A 23,778-nucleotide genomic window follows, 5' to 3' on the forward strand; every position below is an offset into this window, starting at 1 on the left:
ATCCATTTCCACCCCGAGACGCGCCAGCAGGAGCCCTGCCCCGGCTCCCCGGGGACATCCTGGCCTTAGGGAGGTGATCTCACTGCCAGGGCTCCCCTTCATCCCTCTCCTCTCTCCAGGACTCCCCTCCATCCCTCCCCCAGGGCTCCCCTCCATCCTCTCCCTCTCTCCAGGGCTCCCCTCCATCCCTCTCCCTCACCGCCTCCATCCCCTGCCCAGCTCCTCCTGGCTTTCCCCATCCTGGGATTCTCCTCCTGTGCTGCTCCACAGCTGGATTGGCACAAAGGCAGCGAGGTGATTTCCCCTTCATCACCCAGGAAAAAGGGGAAATGGAGCCATTATTGCAGAACATTTAGAAATGCTGGTGGTGTTGTGGGAGAGGAGATCAGAGACGGGCCGGGGTGAGGGCACAGTGCGGGCAGCACCGGGACTGGGGACACTGCACTCTGTGCCACCTCCTGCCACTGCTGTCCCCACTGACACCCCGGGCAGGGCGAGGGGACAGCTGGGCTCCCTCGGGACAGGGGGGGACAGCAGGGAGGGGACACCATGGGCAGGGGCTGCTCTGAGCCAGGGAACCCCTCTGCACCCACTGGAACCAAAAACAGACACTGGACTGGAAAAGGAACCAGGGAAGGGAAGGGAAGGGAAGGGAAGGGAAGGGAAGGGAAGGGAAGGGAAGGGAAGGGAAGGGAAGGGAAGGGAAGGGAAGGGAAGGGAAGGGAAGGGAAGGGAAGGGAAGGGAAGGGAAGGGAAGGGAAGGGAAGGGAAGGGAAGGGAAGGGAAGGGAAGGGAAGGGAAGGGAAGGGAAGGGAAGGGAAGGGAAGGGAAGGGAAGGGAAGGGAAGGGAAGGGAAGGGAAGGGAAGGGAAGGGAAGGGAAGGGAAGGGAAGGGTCCCAAGCCCCTCTGGCTGCCAGGTGTGAGGTCACAGCAGTGACACGAGTGGCAGCAGGTCCAGCCTGCCCCAGGCACATCCTCTCAGCAGGACAGCAACAGGAATTTCTAATGGCCAGGGAACACAGTGGCATCCATGGATAGGATGGGTAGAAAAGGAGTAGGAGGAGGAGAAAGAGAAGGAGGAGAAAAGAAAAAGAAAAGCAGGATAAAGTAGAATAGACTAAAAAAAAAAAAAAAAAAAAAAAAAAATCCAAGGAATGAAATGAAAAATAAGATAATAAAAACCAAGGGATAAAATAAAAACTGATAAATATAATAAGGACTCCTGATCTTGAAGTTAGACTTAAAACTAAAGTTAGCTTCTAATATGCCTCTTTTTTTCTCCCAGTTTCTCCACCAAGCTAAATTCAACTGATTTCCCTCTGCTCCAGTGCTTCTCCCATGACCCCTTGGGCTCTTGAACAAACAGTACCAAAATGTGGATGTTCTTCCTCAAAACCCCCATTCTCTCCTTCACCTGATTTTTTTATGGCCATTCCCTGTGTGAGTTATAAATTCTCTCCCCCTAAAGAATCAGAAGAAGAAGAAACTCTTTTCACCCAAGACCACAGATGTTCCTTCACCCTCAGGCCCTGCTGGGTGTAGTTTGCAGAGGAAACAAATTTCAACTTTTTTGATTTGGGGGGATTTTTTTTTTTTTTCCAGTTCTAAGCATGGGAGAACTGGAGTGCCCTGTGAGCACCCCGAGGCTGCTGGGCTCATCCCCGGGCAGGTTCCACCTCCAGAGGCACCTCGGGGCTCTGGAAAACCAAACTGACCCCAAGAGATGGAGCTCTGGGGGGCTCCTGCACCTCCTCCTTCACTAAGTGTAATTACACCAGTGGAATTTTCTCTTTAATCACAGGATGAGCTTTTAGCAGGAAAACAACCGGGTCCGGCAGGTTCTCGCTCTGGTATTTGCTGGGAGATAATTCAATTATTGTAGAAAATTATTTTAAACATTAAGATGCACAAAGTTCAGTTTCCCCTGTTTCTGCGACTATCACCCAAGCTATTGATAAGATGTCTAAATTTATTGCAGAATAATTCTGCAGGAAAAGAGATAAAAGGTTCCTGAATAAAATATGAGGCGAGAGCTGTAAATTGTAGCAATGCATATAATTTCATTCAAATGTAGGAAGCAATTACCATCTGCTATACTCATCAGTTCCCTCCTTTATGACTTAATTATATGTTTAATGCTATCAGATCAAGGAAAGGGCACAATAGATGAATGAGTGAAAGAAACAGAAAAGATTCAGCAACAAGACAAAAGGCAGATGAAAAGTAACCCAAGAACAGAATTGATTTCATTTGTTGGGAGAGGAGTTAATTTAAATAGTATATTCTATCATCTCCCGTGCTGTACTGAGATAATATAAATCATGTGTTTGTGAATTTGCTTCATACAATTTTAACAAAAGCATTCAAGTTTCTGAAAACCCAGGGTCTGCAGGTTTTGATTTATTTATGAAACGAGTAACATTTACAAAGAAAGAGCAGTGACTGACACCAAAGCATTTAAATGATTATTAACAGCACTTTGCTGTACAAGTACGAGATGACAGAGGGGAAGCTCAGCTCCTGGCTGGGCTCTGGGACCTGCTGGGATCACCTCCCATGGGCTTGGGGTGGGGAAGGGACACCACTGCCATCACAGCCACCAGGGCCACCGGAGCCACCAGAGCCAGAGCCACCACAGCCACCAGAGCCACCATGGCCACCATGGCCACCTCCATCACAGCCACAGCCACGACCCCTGGGCCAGAGGGCCAGGGAGGGCACAGGGGGTGGTGGCCCTAAGACCACTCAGGTCCCTCCACAGAACTGAGCAGCTGTCCTCCCCCAGCTGCCCTGGTTTGATGGTTCTGGGTGTGCCCTGGCAGAGCTGCTGACAACCTGCACCCGCATCCTGCACCCCTCCATCCAAAACCCTGCAGCCCTGCCACCTGAACCTTGTGTTCTGCACCCTGCACCCTGCACCCTGCACCCTGTACCCCTGTGTCCCTGCACCCTGCACCCCTGTGTCCCTGCACCCTGTACCCCTGTACCCTGTATCTCCACATCCTGCACCCTGTACCCCTGCACCCTGTACCCCTGCATTCTGCATCCTGTACCCCTGCACCTTTGCATTCTGCATCCTGCACCCTTCTGACCATACGTGCCCATGGAGGAAAGTAATCCTGGAATAATGCAATTTGCTTCAATATCACACGGTGGGGTTAGAGCACAAAAAAGATCTCCTGACAGAGCTCGGGGGCTTTTAACTCCCCCCAGTATCAGCAGGAGCAGTGGGGTGGAGCAAATCCAGTGGGATGCCCTCCCAGAGACCTGGGGACAGCTGGAGGTACAGCCAAGTGACATCCCTGCTGCCCAGAGCTGCACAGGGAGAGTTACACACCACGGGCACTGAGTGCTCCTCTGAAAGAGCAAAACAAGTCAAGTCTTAACACTCCTCACTTGGGGTCTGAATCCAGATTTAGGAGAGACATTAGGAGGAACATTTTCCTGTGAGGGTGGGCAGGCCCTGGCACAGGTGCCCACAAAAGCTGTGGCTGCCCCTGGATCCCGGGCTGAACCTGCATCCCCCTGTGGGCACAGCAACACCTGAACCTGCTCACACCCTCAGTGAGGTGTGCTGGGGAGCTTCGGAGAAAGAAAGCAGTTTTGTACTAATTCCCTTAATTTATTCACATCAAATGTCAGTGCGGTGTCATATAAAAGTCTTTTATGATTTTAAAACAAATGGTCCCTGAGGCAGGAAAATAGTTATAGTGCCATTTCTAAAATTAATTTAATTCCTGCGGAATAGAAATAAAAAAGAAGGTGCCTGCTCTGTTGCACAAGCATCACAAATAGCCCTGGAATGTTTCTGGAGAGGCTTTTCAGCTGCTCTCACCCAGGGTTTCCAGGGTTTTCTGGCCTTTTTTCCAACTCTTGTCATTGGGAGCCCCACGCTGGGCAGTGCTGGGGAGCATAAAGGTGTGAGATCTCCTGAAAACTGCCAGTGTGGGTAATTAAAATGAGTCCCAAACACATGAAATTCTGTTCAGTGACTCAGCCCCACACTCCCCCGCTGCACCCACACACCTGCTGATGCTCAGGCAGAAATGGAGCACTTAAGGGACTTTTCATGCTTTGTATTTAGGGCTCCACATTTTCTCTCTCCTTCTGCTCATCCAAGGCCACCCCCAGCACGACAGAGGGTCTGGGAACCTCCCAGAGATGTGTCCACCTGCCCTGGCCAGCCTGGAACACAGATGAGAGAGTGATGGAGGCAGTGAGGGCTGAGGCAAAGGCAGCATCCTGCAGTGGGGAACACGGCTTTGTTCCCCACCACACAGAGAAAACCCCAGCCTTCCCTTCCAAAGTGGGGTGTCCTGGGCTGCACAGGGACTCCTGTACCCCCCCAGACCCTGAGATCCTCCCCCAGCCCCTGAGATCCTCCCCCAGATCCCCCATGTCCTCCAGGGAAGGCAGGCTGGTCCATTCCAGCACTGGGGGAGAAGTGAGGTATCCAGCCCAGCCCCTGCCTGGGGTTAGGACACTCTGTTAATTGGGGATAAAACAGCTCAAAGCTCACAGAACCATCGGGTGGATGAGGAAGGAGGGTCAGGCTGTTTTGGGTGTGCAGTGATGCTGAGACCAGCCTGACTGATTGATGCCAAAGATAAACATTCCCAGTGAGGCTGAGGAGGACGAGGCTCCCCGGCAGAATCCAGCCCCAGTGAAGGCTCCTGATAAAGGAACCTTTATCAGAGTGCTGGTGACTGACTCCCTGCACAGCCCTGGGGACACACATCCAGGGACAGAGAGGCTGAGTGGGAAACGAGCAGGAGGAAGAGGAATATGAGACTAACCTGGGGTGCAGGGAGACAAGGTGGAGGTTTGCAGGAGTTCCTGCCACCAGAGCCAGGGGATGATGCCCAGAGGGTCCCAGGGGCCATCCCCACTCCAAACATCCCAGTGCTCAGCAGAACAACTTGACAAATTTGGTTTAACTGTTTTGATGTAATAACGTAATTAGGTGAAAGGGTTCAGCAACCAATTGCATTTCACTAATTTCAACCATCTGCTTCAACACTTGTTCTATGTGTGCCAGACTTCAGTGTCTTTGCTCTAATAGTAATTAATGAAACTGTTAATAAGCTACATATATCATATTATGCCACAATAATTTATCAAAGGATAATGTTATGAGGCAAATTCTATATAACAATTATAGAAAACGGCTCACATTACTAACGCTGCACACTGCTCACTAGTTTCTTTACTCTTCCCTCCTTAATGAATTCCCTAATTAATTTAATGCATACGTTATGCGTAATTTGAAATTTAAAAACATCGCTGGGTCAGGTTTTAACCGTCCTCTTTTACATGCTGTCTGCTTCTACAAGACACATATTAGCAAAACATGACCTCTATGCAAATGAGGGTGCCCGCTGCTGTTCCTGCTCTGGTGACAACAGCGGCTCCCAGCACACTGCCCTGTGCCAGGGGCACAGCAGAGTCACCAGGGCAGGGCCAGCCAGGGCCCTGTCTGCACCAAACCCAAACACCAGCAGCTGTTCCAGCCTCTGACCACAGAACCAGCCCTGGTTTTGGGGAGAGTTGCCCTCAATCACACATTGTGCAAATAGTCATTCAGCACTGGGGCCTGGCTGCTGTCACCCTGCCCGGGGTAACAAGGTCAGCTTAAAACCCAAAAACCTTCCAAAATAGGAATGCAAGCTTTAGTCTCTTCATCTTCAGATTTTTAAGCATCCAGCACTCAACTGCCCAATATTTCCCAGCCTTCTGCCTCTACAGCTTTGGGTAGAACATGGGTGCAAACTCTTCTTCCAAAGTTTCCATTTCCATTCCCATCTGACAGGATGGAGACTCCAGGGACACCCCCAAACACCCCAGTGGGACAGAGTACTGTCCCAACCTCAGTGTTTCCTTCAGTGGGGTACTGGAAGGTGTCCCAGCCCATGGCAGGGTGTGGAATTGGGTGAGTTTTAAGGTCCTTTACAACCCAAACCATTCTGAGATTCTTGTGCTCCACAGAAGAAATACTATTTATCAAGTTAGGCAGGCTTTAGCCAGAGACCATTCCCCCACAAATTCTCTTTGGACAATACATTATTTGCATTGCTAAAATACAATATAGAGACCCAGAGTGAGTTACATTAACATTTCCTTATCTTCTGGGACACTTCTGGCTGAAAAAGTGTTGAGTCTTCATTCTTGGAGCAAGCTTGCTTCCGTGCCTCTCCATCTGACACGTCAGATTATTTTAATGATGGAGTGGTTGATTCAATTAATTCCTCCCTACAAAAGCAGCTGTCTGGTGTCATGGAATCTGCTCAGCTATCTGGAACACTGGCACTTGCCAGGGAGGAGAGCCAAGGCGTGCGGAGGGAGAGCCTGACCATGCCCACACAGAGATGACTTTGTCACAACGCGTAAGGCTGAGGCTCAGAGGGACATCTCGGGTCCCCCCTGCCCTGCCACGGCTGGATTTTATGCCCAGGGTTAGGGAAGGGTCTGCTGGCCTGGCCCACTGGCAGAGAACACAATTCCAGCAGCTCCAGGGGACCCCATTGGGGTGCTGAGCCCTGCTGTGCCCAGGGCTGAGCCCCAAAACACATCCCCAGGGTGTGCTGGCAGGGCCCAGCACTGGGGACACAGCCCCAGGGTGTGCTGGCAGGGCCCAGCACTGGGGACACAGCCCCAGGGTGTGCTGGCAGGGCCCAGCACTGGGGACACATCCCCAGGGTGTGCTGGCAGGGCCCAGCACTGGGGACACAGCCCCAGGGTGTGCTGGCAGGGCCCAGCACTGGGGACACGGCCCCAGGGTGTCCTGGCAGGGCCCAGCACTGGGGACACGGCCCCAGGGTGTGCTGGCAGGGCCCAGCACTGGGGACACATCCCCAGGGTGTGCTGGCAGGGCCCAGCACTGGGGACACGGCCCTGCCTCAGGGAGGGGCAGCATCAGCAGGGGAAAGAACAAATGGAAATGGAAAAGCTGTTCCAGGATAGTGAATGAAGCACAGACCGTGTGCGTCAAACTTTTATTTCTAAACAAACAGAATTGTTCCGTTTTAGTTCATCTCCTGCTTACTTGCAAGCTGCTGCTCTTTTATTTTTCCCCTTTAGAGAGTTTTTGAAATCTTATCTTTCCCTCCCTCTAACTGAGAGTCCTCAAGCACCATCCGCACAGGAAAATCCTCGGAAATCAGAGCTGCCTGCCACGTCTGAAGGAGTTTCCTTGGCACAGAAAAGCCTTGGAAAAGCAACAGAAGGGTCATTTTTTTGTTTTCCATCACACTATGTAACCACAGGCTGGCGTTTGATTGTACTAAATTTTTGAAGTATGAATATTAATGTAATTTTTTCCCACTTATTTCTTTTCAATATTCATAGCACTGCGGTGGGTTTGGAGCCCTTTATTTAACAAAATCCCCTGTTTTGGCATTTGGTATACAGCGCATTGCTATTAAATTCATTAATACCAGAGAACTTTGAGTTTAAGCTAAGTTTAATAAAGCTGCAAAATACCAGCTCAGGGTTTTTTTTCTTTCACTTCAGTGCCTGTAGCCCGAGTTCCCAGCTCTGCTGCCCACGCCTCGCACCTGATGCTCTGACCGTGTCTGTCAGCACATCCAGCACATCCAGCGCGGCCAGCACAGCCAGCACAGCCAGCACAGCCAGCACAGCCTGCCACGTCCCAGCCTGCGGAGCCGGAGCAGGAGGTGGTTCCTCGCTGGTTCTTTTCTGGGCGGCCTCAGGCTCGGCCCAGCGGAGGTGCGGTGAGAGCTCCGCCAGCGTGGCCGCCCTGCTCTGTCCCTGAGCGGGATGGGGACACACCCCCGGCCCGGGCAGCGGCTCCACCACCGCCCGCCGCGCCCCTGCCACGTCCCCCGAGCTCACCCCTGTGTCCGGCTGGGGACCCCCGAGACAGCCCCGCTCCCTCCCGCTGCCCCGGGGAGAGGCGCCCCAGGAGCATCACTGATCCCCGGCCTGTGCCCCCCAAACTCCATCACTGATCCCCGGGATGTCCCCCCAAACCCCATCACTGATCCCCGGCCTGTGCCCCCCAAACTCCATCACTGATCCCCGGGATGTCCCCCCAAACCCCATCACTGATCCCCGGGATGTCCCCCCGGGCTGTCCCCGCTCTCCCGGGATGTCCCCCCGGGCTGTCCCCGCTCTCCCGGGATGTCCCCCCACGCTGTCCCCGCTCTCCCGGGCTGTCCCCCGGGGCCGGTGTGTCCCCGGGCCGGGCTCCAGCGCGGGCGGGTCCCGGGGCGGGGCGGGGGCAGCGGCGTCCCAGACCCATCCCCGGCCCCATCCCCGGCCCCATCCCCGGCCCCAGCTCCGTCCCCATCCCCGGCCACATCCCAGGCCACATCCCCATCCCCGCCCCGCTGGCCCCGGCCCGGTCCCGCCCCGCTGCCCCGCTGCCCCGCGGCCGCCGGGGATGAGCGGGCTGCGGCGGCTGTTCCGCGGCAGCGGCCGGGCCCTGGCCTTGGTGTTCGGCGCCTCGGTGGCCTGGCTGCTGCTGGACATGGCCGCGCTCCGCCTCTCGCTCGGCGACACGGCCGGGCGGCGGCTGCGGGAGGCGGCGGGGAGGGGGCCGGGGCCGGGGCCGGGGCCGGGGATGGGGATGGGGATGGGGCCGGGGATGGGGATGGGGCCGGGGATGGGGTTGGGGAAGGGGATGGGGTTGGGGAAGGGGATGGGGTTGGTGTTGGGGTTGAAGCGGGCGCGGCCCCCGCTCGGCCCCGCGGAACCGGAGGAGGCAGCGGAGGAACCGGGAGCAGCCCCAGCCGGGCACGGGGCCGGGGGCCCGCGGACATCGCCCCCTCCCCGCCAGCCCCCCGCCCCCGGGCCCGGCGGGACCGGCACGGCGGGACACGGAGCCCCCCGGGGCCGGCACAGACCCCCGGGCACGGCGGGACACGGAGACCCGGCAGCCCGGGATACGGGGACGGCAGCCCAGCCTGGACCGCAGGAAACAAACGCGGGACGGAAAGAAACTTCCTCCAAAAGTCACTTCATCCTCATCAGCAAAGAGGAGCCGAACATTGCCAGCCCCCCAGCCCCGCCCCGCGGAGCCCACCCTGCGGGGAACGCCACGGGGGGACGTGGGCACCACAAGGGACTTGGGGACACGGGCAGTGACCGTGCCCACGCCGCCACCGCCACTGCTGGGGACACCGCCACTGCTGGGGACACCGGCACTGCTGGGGACACCGACACTGCTGGGGACACCGGCACTGCTGGGGACACCGACACTGCTGGGGACACCGGCACTGCTGGGGACACCGCCAATGCTGGGGACACCGCCACCGGTGGCCGGAGCCGGACCGTGGGGGCGACACCAGGAGCCAGGGGAGGAGGAGCTGGCACTGTCCAGGATGGGCAGGAGCAGAAGGGAGCAGCTCTAGGAGTGACTGGCACTGGGCAGGATGGGCAGGAGAGAGGGGGAGCAGCTCCTGGAAGAGCTGACACTGGCCAGGATGGACAGGAGCAGAAGGGAGCAGCTCCTGGAAGGGCTGGCACTGGGCAGGAGCAGGCAGGAGAAGCTCTGGGAGTGACTGGCACTGTCCAGGATGGGCATGAATTGGGAGGAGCAGCTCCTAGAAGGGCTCACACTGGGCAGGATGGGCAGGAACTGCGGGGAGCAGCTCCTGGAAGGGCTGGCACTGGGCAGGAACATGCAGGAGCAGCTCTAGGAATGACTGGCACTGTCCAGGACGGGCAGGAGCAGGCAGGGGGCAGCCCAGGGATGCACAGAGTTCTGTCCATGGATGTAACACTCGCCCCGAGGGACCCCCGAGCTCCCGGCCAGTTTGGACACTCTGCTGCTGTCCCTGATGATAAACAAGAAGAAGCAAAGAGTCGATGGAAAGAAGGAAACTTTAACGTCTACCTCAGCGATCTGATCCCCGTGGATCGAGCCATCGCAGACACCAGGCCTGCCGGGTAAGAGCTGCTCCACAAGCCCTGCAGGAGGGGAGCTGAGTGCTGGCACTGTCCAGAGTGGAGAGGCACTACGGGGGACTCTGCTCTGTGGGCACACACAGGGAGGGATGTGCAGTTTGGGTTTGGGAAACTCACAGTTACAGCTGTCATCACAAAGTGTGTAACTGGTCCTGCACATCTCAGGACTGCGCTTCAAAAAGTCACTCCCTGCCAGTAGAGCAGGACAGGGCAAGGGCAGTGCCTCGCCAGCAGAAGGACAGGAGGCTGGGGGTCCCATCCTGTGCCAGGCAGGCTCAGCAGGGCTGGGTCGGTGCTTGGGCTTGGTGACCTTAAAGCTCTTTTTCAGCCCAAGCCGTTCTGTGGCTGAGACAGCTGCAGGGAGGGCAGAGAAGGTGCCAGCTCAGGTCAGTGCCAGCCTCACCTCTTGCACTGAGCCCTTCCCACAAACATCCCTCAGCCCCTGGGCAGGTGAGAGGCCTGCTCTGAGCAGGGACCCTCCGGTGTCCCTGTTCCCAGGCTCACAGCCCACGGCTGCAGTGAGAGCTGTGCCATGGCTGTCCCCATGCCACAGGACAGTGCACATTCCCCTCCGTGCTGGTGGTGCTGCCTGGGGTGAGACCCTGCACGGCAGGAATGGAGCAGGGAAGGGGGCAGGCAGCTGGGGGGTTTCCTGATGCCACCTGTGCACAGGGCCAGAGGCACGGTGGCACAAAGCCAGCCCTGGGTTTGCTCTGGAGCAGAGCCCCGGGGCTGCAGAGCAGGAAACACCTCCGGGGAGTGACGCAGCTGCCCGGGAGGAGACACTTTACCCTTCCAGGGAACACCTTGGCCAAACAGGATGTGTCCCTGGGGGTGTGAGCTGCTGCCATGGGGCACGGAGCTGCCCTGGGCACCCAGCTCTGCCCCCGGGCTGTTGGCACAACAGATAACAGGATGTAAGGACAAGCTCAGGGCAGTGGCTGTTGGCAGCCAATAATTACTTTTTTGGTGTATTCCGGTCTGTCCCAATTTAGACTCCAGTTCCTGTTGTGGTTCTTCTTGGAATGCTGGACTAGAGCACTGAAATGGCCAGTCCAGGCCTCTCTGTGCACAGTGCTCGCTGCTCTTGGAGCTTTACTGGCCGTGCTGGTGCCCACGGGCACTGTGTCCCTGCAGTGGTGTGGGGGACAGGGCTGAGGAGGAGTGTGGTGGGCAGGAGGCTGGTGGGGAGCACTCTGTGCAGAGCCCAGCTCAGGAGTCCTGGGGCTGAGAGAGGGAGGGAATGGAAGGCTCCAGGGGGACCTTACAGCCCCTTCCAGTGCACAAGGGGGCTCCAAGAGAGATGAAGAGGGACTTTGGAGAAGGGATGGAGTGCCAGGACAAGGACCAGTGGTTTCCCACTGCCAGGGGACAGGGATGGATGGGATATTGGGAGGGAATAGTTCCCTGTGAGGGTGGGGAGGCACAGGGTGCCCAGAGAAGCTGTGACTGCCCCATCCCTGGGAGTTTGAGGCCAGGCTGAATGGGGCTCTGAGCAGCCTGGTTTAGTGGAAGGTGTCCCTGCCCTCGGGGGCGGTTGGAAGGAGATGGGCTTGAAATTCCCTTCCAACCCAAACTATTCCAGGATTGTATGGCAGAGGACAAAGGGGGCATGACCCAGTTCTGCCCAGCACCTGCCCAGCAAGGTGAAGCAGGACTGGATCCAAAATGGACTTTTTGGTGTTTTCTGCCCACTGACTTCCCTGAGACAGAAAGACACATCTCAAGGATTGTGACAGAAATTCTGGGGTGAATTTCACTTAGCCAGAGCAGTTCTGATTAACTGTGAAGCCTTGAAATACCTCTAAATTTCCTTCAGAAGGGAAATTCCTATCAGAACCAAGTGAGCCCATCCTGTCCCATGGGGCTGGCCATGAGAGGGGCCCTGGGCTGTGTGTGTGTTCCCCCCTCTCCCCTCTGTTCCCCTCCCAGCACTGCAGTGTATTTCACATGGGGCACTTTCCCCTTCCCCACACATTTCCCCATACAAACCAAGCCTGCAGGTTTTCAGGGCCGTGCCTGGCCATCCCCTGTGAGCCCGTGTTGCCGTTGCAGGTGCTCTGAGCAGCAGGTCCACGACGACCTGCCCACCACCAGCATCATCATGTGCTTTGTGGACGAGGTGTGGTCCACCCTGCTGCGCTCCGTGCACAGCGTCCTCGGCCGCTCTCCTCCCCACCTCATCCACGAGATCATCCTGGTGGACGACTGCAGCACCCAGGGTAGGTCATCCTGCTGCTGCCTTTATGAAACTAATATAACTCGAGGGCGAAATGCAATTTGTTCCCCTGTAATCCAATTCTGAGTAGGATAGAAATCACATTTTCTCCTTTGTGTTGAAGTGCATCCCTGGCCTGCACTGGGGCTGGGGGGGCAGAGGGCAGGGGGGTGCTGGGGCTGGGGGGGCAGAGGGCAGGGGGGTGCTGGGGCTGGGGGGGAGCAGAGGGCAGGGGGTGCTGGGACTGGCTGGGGGGATGAAGGCAGAGGCTGCCAGAGGATCCAGGAGCACCAGGGGAGCTGGGTCCTGCCCAGACCACTCATCTTTGGGGTTCAGGGGCTTGTGCAGTCAGGAGATGCTCTCCCCCCTCAGTGTGCAGCTCCCGTGTTCCCAGAGTGGGGGACAGTGCAGGGTGGCTCAGAGGACAGGGAGCTGCAGTGGTGAGCTGGGGTCTGCCCTGCACTGTGCCTTCCATCAGCATTTCAGCTGGCACCCAGCCCCTGCCTTGTGGAGCTTCCACTCTCTGCTGAGTTCAGCCCGTGGGAGCAGTTGGAAGGAGATGGGCTTTAAATTCCCTTCCAGTCCAAACTATTCCAGGATTCTGGGGTGGAGGACAAAGGGGGCATGACCCAGTTCTGCCCAGCAAGGTGAGGCAGGACTGGATCCAAAATGACTTTTAGGTGTTTTCTGCCCACTGACCTCCCTGAGACAGAAAGACACATCACAATGACGTGTCTTAAAGATCTCAGTGATGTCCTTGAAAATTTAGGAATGGTGTAATTTCCCCACTGCTGGTTCTCCAGCAGAAGTGCTGTCCCAGATGGGCTCCAGAGCTCCCAGCAGATGCACAAGGAGCTGTGCCCAGGTGTTCACACCCCAGACCTGAGATGTGCCTGGAGGGGCTTCCAGGGAAAATCTGCTTGTGGGTTTTCAGCCCATCAGAGGGTGGCAGGGGGTCAGTGAGATGGCTCTGTGCTCGCTCTGTGCTCACTCTGTGCTCACTCTGTGCCCTCTCAGAGTACCTGAAGGAGCAGCTGGACACGTACATGGCGCGGTTCCCCAAGGTGAAGATCCTGCGCCTCAAGGAGAGGCACGGGCTGATCCGGGCCAGGCTGGCCGGAGCCCAGGTGGCCAAAGGTGGGACAGGAGCTGTGTTCAGGCCCTGTGGGGACCCCACAGTGCTGGGCTTCTCTCTGGGTTTGAAAGACAGGGGTCTGCCAGGGAAAGCCAGAGCCCCCCTTGGAATGGAGAATGTAAACCCCCTTCCTCCCAATTATTATAATTTTACAATTAAGTGGTTTTCAGGCAAAGGTATGGGAATAGGAATAACAGTTCTTTACCAGGAATATTAAAGATGCAAATGTACAGAAAAGCAAACTAACCAAAAAAAGAGCACTGTTAGAGTCACAATACAACCTGACCCCCTGTTGGTTCAGGGTGTTGGTCAGTCCAATTCAGCCCTCTTGCAGTGCCAGATGTGGTTCTGCTGGAGCAGAGATGATCCTGTAGAAGGGTCCAGTGGTGCTGAGCTGAGTCTGGTCTCCCTCTGGGAATCCAAACAGGCTGTGCTGGAGTTCTCAGTGCCAGGTTTGATCCAGGTGGGAATGCTGGGCTCCTCCCCCTGGGTGGAGCATCTCCCCGTGGGCTGATGGAATTGTCTCAGCCCTGCAGTGATCCTGGATGGGCCATGGACAGCAGAGATCCCCTGGGGGGGAGGATGGGGCCTGGAAGGGATAAAGAACTCTGCCCCAGCTGGTTTAACAGCTGTCCATTAACAGTACACACCCTCTCCCTTTCCCCTGGAGTGAGGAGGGATGGGTCATAAAAGAGAAAAAAAAAAAAAATCCCACTTCCCCAATTGGTTTCAACAGAGAGTAATAGAATACATACCTTCGGTTACATCTCGCATTGCAGCCCAGGACAGCACCCCTCTCCAGCACTGTGTTTGTCCCTCCCAGTGCACCCGGGGTGTCCTTGTGCCAGCATCTCCAGCCCCAGCTCCACCACCTGCCCCAGCCGGGCTGTGTCAGCACCAAAATGGACATTTCTGTCAGGAGCTGCCCTGCCGGGCAGGGGGAGAACACTCTTGGCTGTGTCTGGGCAGGGCTGGGGAGCCAAGGAGGGCTGTGGCACAGTCAGCAGTGTAGGAGACCAGGATGTTTGGGTACACAATCAATATGATTGAGTAGAAGCTATTTATTGTTTACATTAAGCTGCAGTTATAGATTTTGTTTGTTCACTTGGTTACACATTATCACATTAGGGTTTTTTGTTTTGTCTACGTGTTTAGCACTCACTTTTTAGGAGACTTAATTGGTTAAAGTTTGTTATTACATTGGGCCTCTTTAATTTAGGTTTTGGATTTTTGGTTTTTTGGTTTCTCATGTTTTTAATTTAGTTTTGCTTTTGTTTTTGTAACTTTGATGAATTTTTGAGAGTTTTGATACCAACGACTACAGGTGGTTTGATAAAAGCATTTCCAAACAGTTTGGTTGGCAGATACATGGCTTAAGTCATGCAGATACATGGCTGCACAGCCTCACCCTGAGCCCTCAGGAGTTGCTCACAGGGGCTGGGTTGGAGCTGATCCTCCCCAACCTGTGCCACAGGTGCTGTGCTGACATTCCTGGACTCGCACGTGGAGTGCAACGTGGGGTGGCTGGAGCCACTGCTGGACAGGGTCCGCCTGCGCCGCACCAAGGTGGCCTGTCCCGTCATCGAGGTCATCAGTGACAAGGACATGAGGTGAGAGAGCCTGTCCCTGGTGGGGCAGCTCATCCCTGGTGGGGCAGCCTGTCCTTGGCAGTCCCACAGCCCAGGCCATTATCCTGAGCAAACCTGACTGGGAGCACCAGTGCATCCATTACAGACAGTGAATCCTTGACTCCAGACCCCCCCACCAGCCCCCAGCAGCTTTCCACAGGGGACAGAATATTGCTGTACACCAGAAATTAACATTTGCTGTGGATGTGGCCCGTGTTCATCGCACACCATTTCAATTTTTCACAACTTTTAGTACATGAAGAGGATTCCTGATGAAATTCGTTAAAATCCTGGTTTAATTACCTGCAGACATTCATCTCCACTCATTAGGGGTGACATTTCAATCAGGAATGTGACTCAGAATTAGTCAGCCCAATCTTTCCTCTCTTTAGTTACATGACCGTGGACAACTTCCAGCGTGGGATTTTCACTTGGCCAATGAATTTTGGATGGAGGCAGATTCCACAAGAGGTCATTGAGAAAAATAAAATCAAGGAGACTGATATAATAAGGTAAGAAAAAAAAGCAACAGATGCGAGGGCTTTGCAAACCAGCCTGGTGCTTTGGTAATAATTTAGCAGCAAAGGCTCCTTTGAGGCCAAAAAAGGCTCCTTTTGTAGCCAAAGTTGTGCTTTGCAGGGCAGCTGAGGCACAGGAATCCCCCCATCAGGCATGGGCAAAGCCCAGGAAGCCTTTTCCCCATGCACAGCACTGCTGGTGTGTCAGCCAGGAGAGCATCCCACTGCCTTTCTCCCTCCCTGCCCCATTCCAGCCCTCAGGCCAGCTGGAGCCATCCAAATGCCCCCCCTGTCACAGCCCCTGACCCTCCGTGTGGCCTCTCTGTTCCAGGTGCCCTGTCATGGCAGGTGGCCTGTTCTCCATCGACAAGAAGTACTTTTATGAGTTGGGAATGTACGACCCAGGACTGGATGTGTGGGGAGGGGAAAACATGGAGCTTTCATTCAAGGTGAGTCACTGTGACACAGCTGTGCCCCTGCCAGCCCTGGTGAGTGCTGGGGCTCGGCCAGGGGCTCCCCAGGGACAGCTCCTGCTGGACACCCCATTTCCCTGAGCTCCTGCTCCTCTCCTGGCTGGCCCAAAGCCAGCACCACCATCAGCTGGTGTCCCTGTCAGTGACCTCTGTCCCTCAGGTGTGGATGTGCGGAGGAGAGATCGAGATAGTCCCGTGCTCCAGAGTGGGGCACATCTTCAGGAACGACAACCCCTATTCCTTCCCCAAAGACCGTGTGAGGACGGTGGAGAGGAACCTGGCCCGCGTGGCAGAGGTGTGGCTGGACGAGTACAGGGAGCTGTTCTACGGGCACGCCTACCACCTGCTCCTCAGCGGGGTGGACGTGGGGGACCTGGCCCAGCAGGTCCAGCTGAGGAAGAGGCTCCAGTGCAAAACCTTCCGCTGGTACCTGGAGAACGTCTACCCCGACCTAGAGGCTCCCCTGGTCAAGGCCAGTGGGCTGGTGGGTACCCAGGGGCTTCACTGCTCCCAGGGGGTGTCTGTGCCCTGGGCAGCATCCCCCACACTGCTGCTGCTGCTGCACAGCTGCCTGGCCTGTGGCAGCACCTGGATAGCTGATACAGCACAGAGGTCACAACATTCTGGATGTCTGATAGGGGACAGAGGTCACAGCATTCTGGATGTCTGATAGGGCACAGAGGTCTGGGTTCCAGAGCATTTCTGTAAAGAAATAGGTCACAGGCAGAAGGGATCATTTCCCCCTGGAGAGCCTGGAGGATGTTTGGGCGGTTGAGAGGGCACACGGCAGTGCCGGGACAGGATGTGTCCCTGGGGTAGGATGTGCCCCAGGGTCTGTAGGGTCGGGCTCTGTAGGGTCAGGCTCTGTAGGTGCAGGGTCTGTAGGTGCAGGGTGTGTGGGTGCAGGCTCTATAGGGCCGGGCTCTGTAGAGCGGGGCTTTGTGGGTTCAGGCTCTGTGGGTTCAGGCTCTATAGGGCCGGGCTCTGTAGGGCCAGGGTCTGTGGGTACAGGCTCTGTAGGTGCAGGGTGTGTGGGTGCAGGCTCTATAGGGCCGGACTCTGTAGGGCCGGGCTCTGTGGGTACAGGCTCTGTAGGTGCAGGGTGTGTGGGTGCAGGCTCTATAGGGCCGGACTCTGTAGGGCCGGGCTCTGTGGGTACAGGCTCTGTAGGTGCAGGGTGTGTGGGTGCAGGCTCTCTGGGTACAGACTCTGTAGCACGGCCCCGCCGCCAGCAGGGCGCAGCAGCCGCTCGCGTTCCCGGCGCTCCGGGCGCGGATCCTGCGCCTCGCCGGGGGCAGAGAGGACTTTAGAGTCGTTTTGGGTTCAATGCTCCCTCCGCAAACCCCTGCTTGGCGCCTGGTGAGAGAAACCGGGCGAGGCTCCCCTTCTCCCCCACCGCAGAATTCCAGAATGGTTTAGGTGGAAAGGGACCTTAAAGCTCAGCTCGTTCCATCCCCTGGGGCACCTTTCACTGGACCACGGTGCTCAAAGCCCCGTCCAGCCTGGCCTGGAACACTCTTTCCTGCCTCCCTGAGTTTTGTGAACAGTGTTAATCAGTCCTGTGGACCCAGCAGGGTCAGTGCACTGTGACATCCTCTCCCTTTCTTGGGAATTTGTGTCTAAATCCACATTTTGTTGTTTCCCAGCTGGTGAACGTGGCCCTGGCCGGGTGCATTGCTGTGGAGGGCACCAGCCTGGCTTTTGAGGAGTGTGATGTCAACAACACGGTAAGGACAGCCTGTCACTCTGCCTGTGGAGCTCCTGTCCCTCCCCGGGGTGGCCTGTCCCCTCCCCAGGAGCCAGCACAGCCCTTCCCACCGGGGACATGGGCAGGCCTGCCTGGGAGCAGCCAGGGGCAGGAATCTCCTCCTGGCACAGCCTGAGGCCAAGCAACAGTGTCAGAAACAGCAAATTCAGCTGCTTAGGGGAGTTTGATAAAGCTGTGAGTTTGCACATGGAAATGGAGAAACATTTAAATACCAGCCTGGGATTGGTGTGCAGATGCTGAACATCCAGCTGTGCTCCAAAGCCCTTTCAGTGCTTCCAAGAGGGCCAGAGAAGCACCCAGAGTGGCAGGACACGGGGAATGGCCTCCCACTGCCAGGGGACAGGGCTGGGTGGGATTTTGGGCAGGAATTCCCGGCTGGGAGGTGGTGAAGCCCTGGCACAGGTGCCCAGAGCAGCCGTGGCTGTGCCCAGCCAGCCCTGCCTGACGGGGCCGTGTCTGTTCCTGCTCCTCCCCACAGAACCAGCACTTCAACTACACCTGGCTGAGGCTGATCCAGCACGGGCAGCTCTGCCTGGCCCCATCTGGTGTCCTGGGAGCCCTGGGCCTGCGCCACTGCCAGGCCAGGAGCCACAGCCTGGCCTGGCTGCACCGGGCACTGACCGCCAGCGTCCGGCCAGGGCTGGTGAGTGATGCTGGAGGGGTCAGGGGTCAGCCCTGCCCTCCTGGGATGGGTTACTGTGAGAGGAGGGCACTGACAGGGCTGCACAGCCTGGCCTGGGTGCACAAGGCACTGACCACCACTGTGCAGCCAGGGTTGGTGAGTGATGGAGGAGGGGTCAAGGATCAGCCCTGCCCTCCTGGATGGGTCACTGTGCCAGGAGGGCACTGTCAGGGGGACAGCTCAGCTCCCTCAGCCTGGCCTGGCTGCACCGGGCACTGGCCATTGTCCAGCCAGGGCTGGTGAGTGATGCTCCAGCACTGTAGGATGGCTCAGGGATGAGCCCTGCCCTCCCAGGATGGGTCGCTGTGCACTGATGAGGGGACAGCCCAGCCCCACCCTCTGCTGCCCACTTTTCCAAGGCCACCTAGAGAGGTTCTGGTGCCCCTCCACACTCCCCGTGCCCCTCTGCCAGGGGTTGTGCCTGTCCCAGTGCCCCAGCAGTGCTGCCAGGCTGGGGACATGGGGACACAGCAGGCACTGCCACTGCAGCAGCAGCAGCAGAACAGCCTGGTCTGACACAGGAACTGCCAATAGCACTTAGAGGGAGATGAGCAGCATCGATTGGCTCCCAGCTCACAGGGGGTTTAAAGGCAGCATTTATGGAAAGGACAAGAAAGGATACTTACACTAATTGCCTGCTCTGCACAAAGAGTCATGGCTCTACCTCTGGCAGCCTGGTGGAAGTAGCTGTCCAAAATGCTCTGAAATGGCACAGCTTATTGTTGAGGGAAAAAAAAACACTCTTCAGTTAAGAAAGAAAAAATGTAGTTGGATTACACATTCAATATACAGACAATTTCCTGTTCCCCATTGGTTTTTTTAGCCAAAAGTGTTGAATACCAGAATGCCACCGGCTCACCTTGGCTGTTTAGAGAAAAATACAGGAAATTTTTATCCACTTACTGAAAAGTGTGATATTGTCATTTCACTTTGTGAAAAATATGCAGAAATGCCCAGGGAGCTGTACAGGGCACGGGCAGGGCTTGTCTCCTGTTCCAGCCTGATTCCTCAGCTGAGGGTGAGATGGATTTGGTGCTGCTCTTTTACTTGTGCCAGCAACAGGAGCCTGAGGAGGGCCCAGTGGCTGCTGCCTAAAGGAGTCCAGTGCTTTGTCCTCTCCTGACATCAGGCATTGTGTGTCCAAGGGTGTGCAGTGCAGTTCCTGTCTGCACAAAGATGCAGCTTCTCCCCAGACCCCCCTCCACACATCCCATCAGTGTTTCACCTCGGGGTTAGTGAGCTGCTCCTGAGAATCCCTGCAGTGCAGGGAGGGGCACAGAGATGTCCCTTGGCTGTGACAGCCCCTGCAGCACCACCTGGCTGGGGTTAGAGGGGTTAATCCAAGCAGATGTGAAAAGCAAAAGGGTGGAGTTCACTCAGACTCTTCCTTCTTTCAGTGCCCAGTGTACTGCCCCAGCAGCAGAGTTACCAATGTCCTGTTCAGTGCAGTGACTGTGCTGAGTCCATCAGCCAGCAAACTAAAGCACAGACATCAGTCCCCTGCTGTACATCCCCTGTGCAGCCAATCCCACCCCAGTGACCCCCTCTGCCTGGCCATTGCCACACAGACAGTGGGAGAGCTCATCCCTGTTCCCAGAGAAGGAAAAGCCAGGAGGCACAGCAGGTGTGGTGTGGTCCTGGCTCAGGGACAGCTGCAGGCTTGGATCCCATGCCACAGTCCCTGTAAGTCAGCAGAGAGATCTCAGGTATTAGGGACAAGCCAAAAAAGGGCACATGTGAGGAGCTGGGCTTTCTCAGAGGGAAAGTGGGGCTGCTGCTGCTGCAGGTGCCCCAAAGCCTGAACACCCCTAAGCCTAAGCCCCCCTAAAGCCTGAACACCCCCTAAACCTGAGCCCCCACAAAGCCAGCCCCCCTAAGCCTGAGCCTGCCAAAGCCAGGGCCCCTAAGCCTGACCCTGCCTAAGCTTGAACACCCCTAAGCCTGAGCCCCCCTAAGCCTGAACACCCCCTAAAGCCTGAGCCCCTCTAAACCTGAACACCCCCTAAACCTGAGCCCCCAAAGCCAGGCCCCCTAAGCCTGAGTCCCCCTAAGCCTGAGTCCCCCTAAGCCTGATCCCCCCAAAGCCTGATCCCCCCTAAGCCTGATCCCCCCTAAGCCCTGCCTGTCTCTCCCGCAGACCGACCACATCATCTCGGAGCACCAGCACCTCCCACGGCCGTCCTGCCTGGAAGTGGATCCCTCGTACAGAGCCCTGAGGGTGAAGGGCTGTGACCCCACAAACCCCCACCAGAAGTGGCAGTTTGGCAGCTACCACGCGGACTGAGGACAGCCCAGTGCACCAGCACTGCCCCGGTGTCACCCTGGGCTCAGCCAGGACATCGCTGGGGCTGGTGGCACCTGCCAAAGGGGAACTGCATTTCCCAGTGAGAACTGAAATCTGGGATTTGATACCAGCACGCTGAGGGATCTGCTGAGAGCAGCACGTCTGGTGTGACAGTGCCTGAACAGACCAGCATTGTTTTCCCTCATCATAGGAGACTTTGGGAAAAACTCATTTTCTCTGTTATTAAATGGAAATATTTTTTTGAAGTCCCCATCCTACAGTAAGCAAACATCCCTCAGTTCCCCCCAACAGCAGCACAAACTGCAGAAATACTTCCAGGGCCCTGTAACTCTGTAAGCAGCAAATTGGGCTGCTAATTCCTCCACAGGAACTGGAAGTTTGTTGACCAATGCATCAAAAATATCCAACGCCATGTCCAGACTGGATCTGGCTGCAGGATCCCTCCCTGTGGCCCCTGTTGTGTGACAGGTGAGGATCAGGGTTCTCTGAGGAGCCAATTGCACATCAGTAAATCCACATTTTACAGTGGGAGGTGGATGGGGGTCAGCCCCACGCAGGGGCTGTGGGAGAGGCCTGGGGCAGTCCCTCCCTGTGCCAGGACAGCCAGGACACAGTGCCTTGCTTTGTTTGGTGGGGACAGGAGCTGCTGGAGCAGGGAACCAGGGGTTTATCCTGCTTCTTGCCAGAGGCACACTCCAGGGGCCAGCTGGGAGCTCCTCACCCCTGGGCAGCCAGGCTGTCCCACCCTGGGGTGCCAGGACCCCAGCCATGTCCCCAAGCCCCTGTGGCTTTGTGGGGGCTCTGCAGCAGCACTGCTGCTCCCCCAGCCCGGGCTGCAGGGCACAGCTGGGCTCTGCACACCAAACCCCCTCTGGACTCACTGCCACGGGCAGGTGCTCTCTGTGCTGTTCTTCATCCCCAAAATGCATCACCAGCCACCGATGGGATGGGTTTGATGGCAGAATGAATTCTGTGAGACCCAGAGTGGGTAACAGCAGGCAGGGTTCCCATTGGGAATTCCTGCAGTGGGATGCTGCTCCCTGTGCCCTGCAGGGCTGCGGTGGGGGGCTGTGCTGGGCCGAGGGGCTGTGCTGGGCTGGGGGGCTGTGCTGGGCCGAGGGGCTGCTCCAGCAGGAGCCCTGGTGTCCTGGGCTGAGCAGGGCACTCAGTGCTCCCCGGTGAGCCCAGCCAGCCCTGCCTCACCCCCCTGCCTCTCCCTGGGCCCGGCAAAACTCTGCCTCTGCCGTGGTGCATCAGCGCTGACAGCATCTGACAGGCTCAGTCTGCCACAATACCGACTGGCCCCACGGATTTTCCCAGTTGACTCCTATTCCAAACTGTCTCCCTGATTTTCTCTCCCTCCTTCAGCGCCGCTAGCCCGCAGTCACCATCAGGAAAAAAATGACACAGGCGTTGTTCGGGCAGTCAGCTCGTATCAGGAGCAGGGATTTCACCAAACCCGTTTGCTGACATTCAATCAGCTGTCACGGGGCGGGCAGTCATATGTCACGGTCACATCCCATCGTGTCAGTGCTCACTTCCCTGCTGGATCTTTGCTCAGGGAGCCGGGCCTGCCCGGGGTGCTGCCACTGAGCTCAGTGCTGAGAACACTCCCAGGGCACCGGTCAGCCCAGTCTTCCAGAAACGAGAGCATTGGCATTGTCCCGGCAGGCTCGGCCGCTGCTCCCCACGGCGGCTCCGGGGGCGGCAGGGGCCGGGGAGGCACCGGGGGTGGAAAATCTGTGTGCGGGGTGGGGACAGCAGTGCCTGGTGTCCCCGGTGTTAAATTGTTTGGGTTTGGGTTTTTTGGTTGGTTTTTTTTTTTTTTTTTGTGGTTGTTTTGGTTTGGTTTGGGTTTTGGGTTTATTTTTTGTTTTTGTTTTTGGTTTTGTTTTGTTTTGTTTTTGGTTTTGGTTTTTGGGGGTGGTTTTTTTGTTGTTTTTTTGTTGTTGTTGTTGCTGTTGTTGTTTTGGTTTGGTTTGGTTTGGTTTGTGGGGTTTTTTTGTGGCTGTTTTTTCTGGTTTTTTTGTTTGGTTGGTTGGTTGGTTTTTGGGGGGTTTTTTTAAGGAATAAATGCTAATAGACAAAGCTGTTTGCTCCCAGCACAGTGTGTTAAATCTGACCGAGTTGGACCCTCTCTCGAGGCTCCTCCCGAGTTACTGCCGGGATGAGCCCTAAAGCATCACCCCGGGAAGAGCCTCCAAAGGGCCCATTGTCCTGATTCCTGGCCGTGCTGGCTCCCGGCTCGGCGCAGGGAAGGGCGGTAGCTGAGCCGCTGCTGCAGGTGCGGTAACAAGTGTCACCAACACTGTCCTCGGGCTCAGCCTCTCACTCACCTCCACCAGCCCCCGGCACGGCAGGAACGGAGAAAAAGGATTTTCGGGCTGTGTCTGCCCTGCCCTGCTCAGCATCTCCTGGAATTGTCTCTGCTCCAAGGGACAATCCCAGATCTCTGCGTGTCCCTTGTCCTGACACGCCGTGCGGGCAGTTCCCTTCCCTTCCCTTCCCTTCCCTTCCCTTCCTCCCTTCCCTTCCCTTCCCTTCCCTTCCCTTCCCTTCCCTTCCCTTCCCTTCCCTTCCCTTCCCTTCCCTTCCCTTCCCTTCCCTTCCCTTCCTTCCCTTCCCTTCCCTTCCCTTCCCTTCCCTTCCCTTCCCTTCCCTTCCCTTCCCTTCCCTTCCTTCCCTTCCCTTCCCTTCCCTTCCCTTCCCTTCCCTTCCCTTCCCTTCCCTTCCCTTCCCTTCCCTTCCCTTCCCTTCCCTTCCCTTCCCTTCCCTTCCCTTCCCTTCCCTTCCTTCCCTCCCTCCCCTCCCCTCCCCTCCCCTCCCTCCCTCCCCTCCCCTCCCCTCCCCTCCCCTCCCTCCCCACCCGCTGCCCAGGGGATGGTCAGAGGTCAGAGGTCAGAGGTCCGGCAGCTCCCCACTCATTGCCCGTGACCCCCCTGCTGCTCACAGCACACCCGCCCGGGGGGTCAGGCAGGGTGGGAAGGGCTCTCTGCCCCCCGAGCATCTCCCAGCACTTTTTTTTTTTCCCTTTTTCACGCAGGAAAGCAGGAGAGGGCGCTGCGGGTCCCGGCTGAGCGAGCGCTGCTTGGCGAGGAAGGGGAAAAGCGAGCCCAGGGTTCCT

General features: G+C 56.7%; 1 protein-coding gene across 1 annotated transcript; it reads left to right on the plus strand.

The window, feature by feature from the left end:
- The first annotated feature begins 9,653 nt into the window (after positions 1 to 9,653).
- Positions 9,654 to 20,839, plus strand: GALNT5 (polypeptide N-acetylgalactosaminyltransferase 5). Its single transcript, XM_083865536.1, has 10 exons — positions 9,654 to 9,909; positions 11,983 to 12,149; positions 13,163 to 13,282; positions 14,755 to 14,890; positions 15,301 to 15,420; positions 15,758 to 15,875; positions 16,060 to 16,383; positions 17,546 to 17,626; positions 18,146 to 18,310; positions 20,487 to 20,839. Exons 1-10 carry the CDS (start codon positions 9,662 to 9,664, stop codon positions 20,631 to 20,633), a joined length of 1,626 nt encoding a protein of 541 aa, XP_083721662.1. The 5' UTR covers positions 9,654 to 9,661; the 3' UTR covers positions 20,634 to 20,839.
- The last annotated feature ends 2,939 nt before the right edge of the window (positions 20,840 to 23,778 follow it).

This window comes from Zosterops lateralis (assembly GCF_965231275.1).
Source record: "Zosterops lateralis genome assembly, chromosome: 7".
Lineage (NCBI taxonomy): Eukaryota > Metazoa > Chordata > Aves > Passeriformes > Zosteropidae > Zosterops > Zosterops lateralis.

Bases quoted from the DNA above. Each gene is read 5' to 3' on its own strand.
- GALNT5 (XM_083865536.1), top strand. From the start codon at position 9,662: ATGACTGGCACTGTCCAGGACGGGCAGGAGCAGGCAGGGGGCAGCCCA. The intron at 17,627-18,145 runs GTAAGGACAGCC...TCCTCCCCACAG, and splicing joins AGTGTGATGTCAACAACACG to AACCAGCACTTCAACTACAC. The intron at 18,311-20,486 runs GTGAGTGATGCT...TCTCTCCCGCAG, and splicing joins CCAGCGTCCGGCCAGGGCTG to ACCGACCACATCATCTCGGA.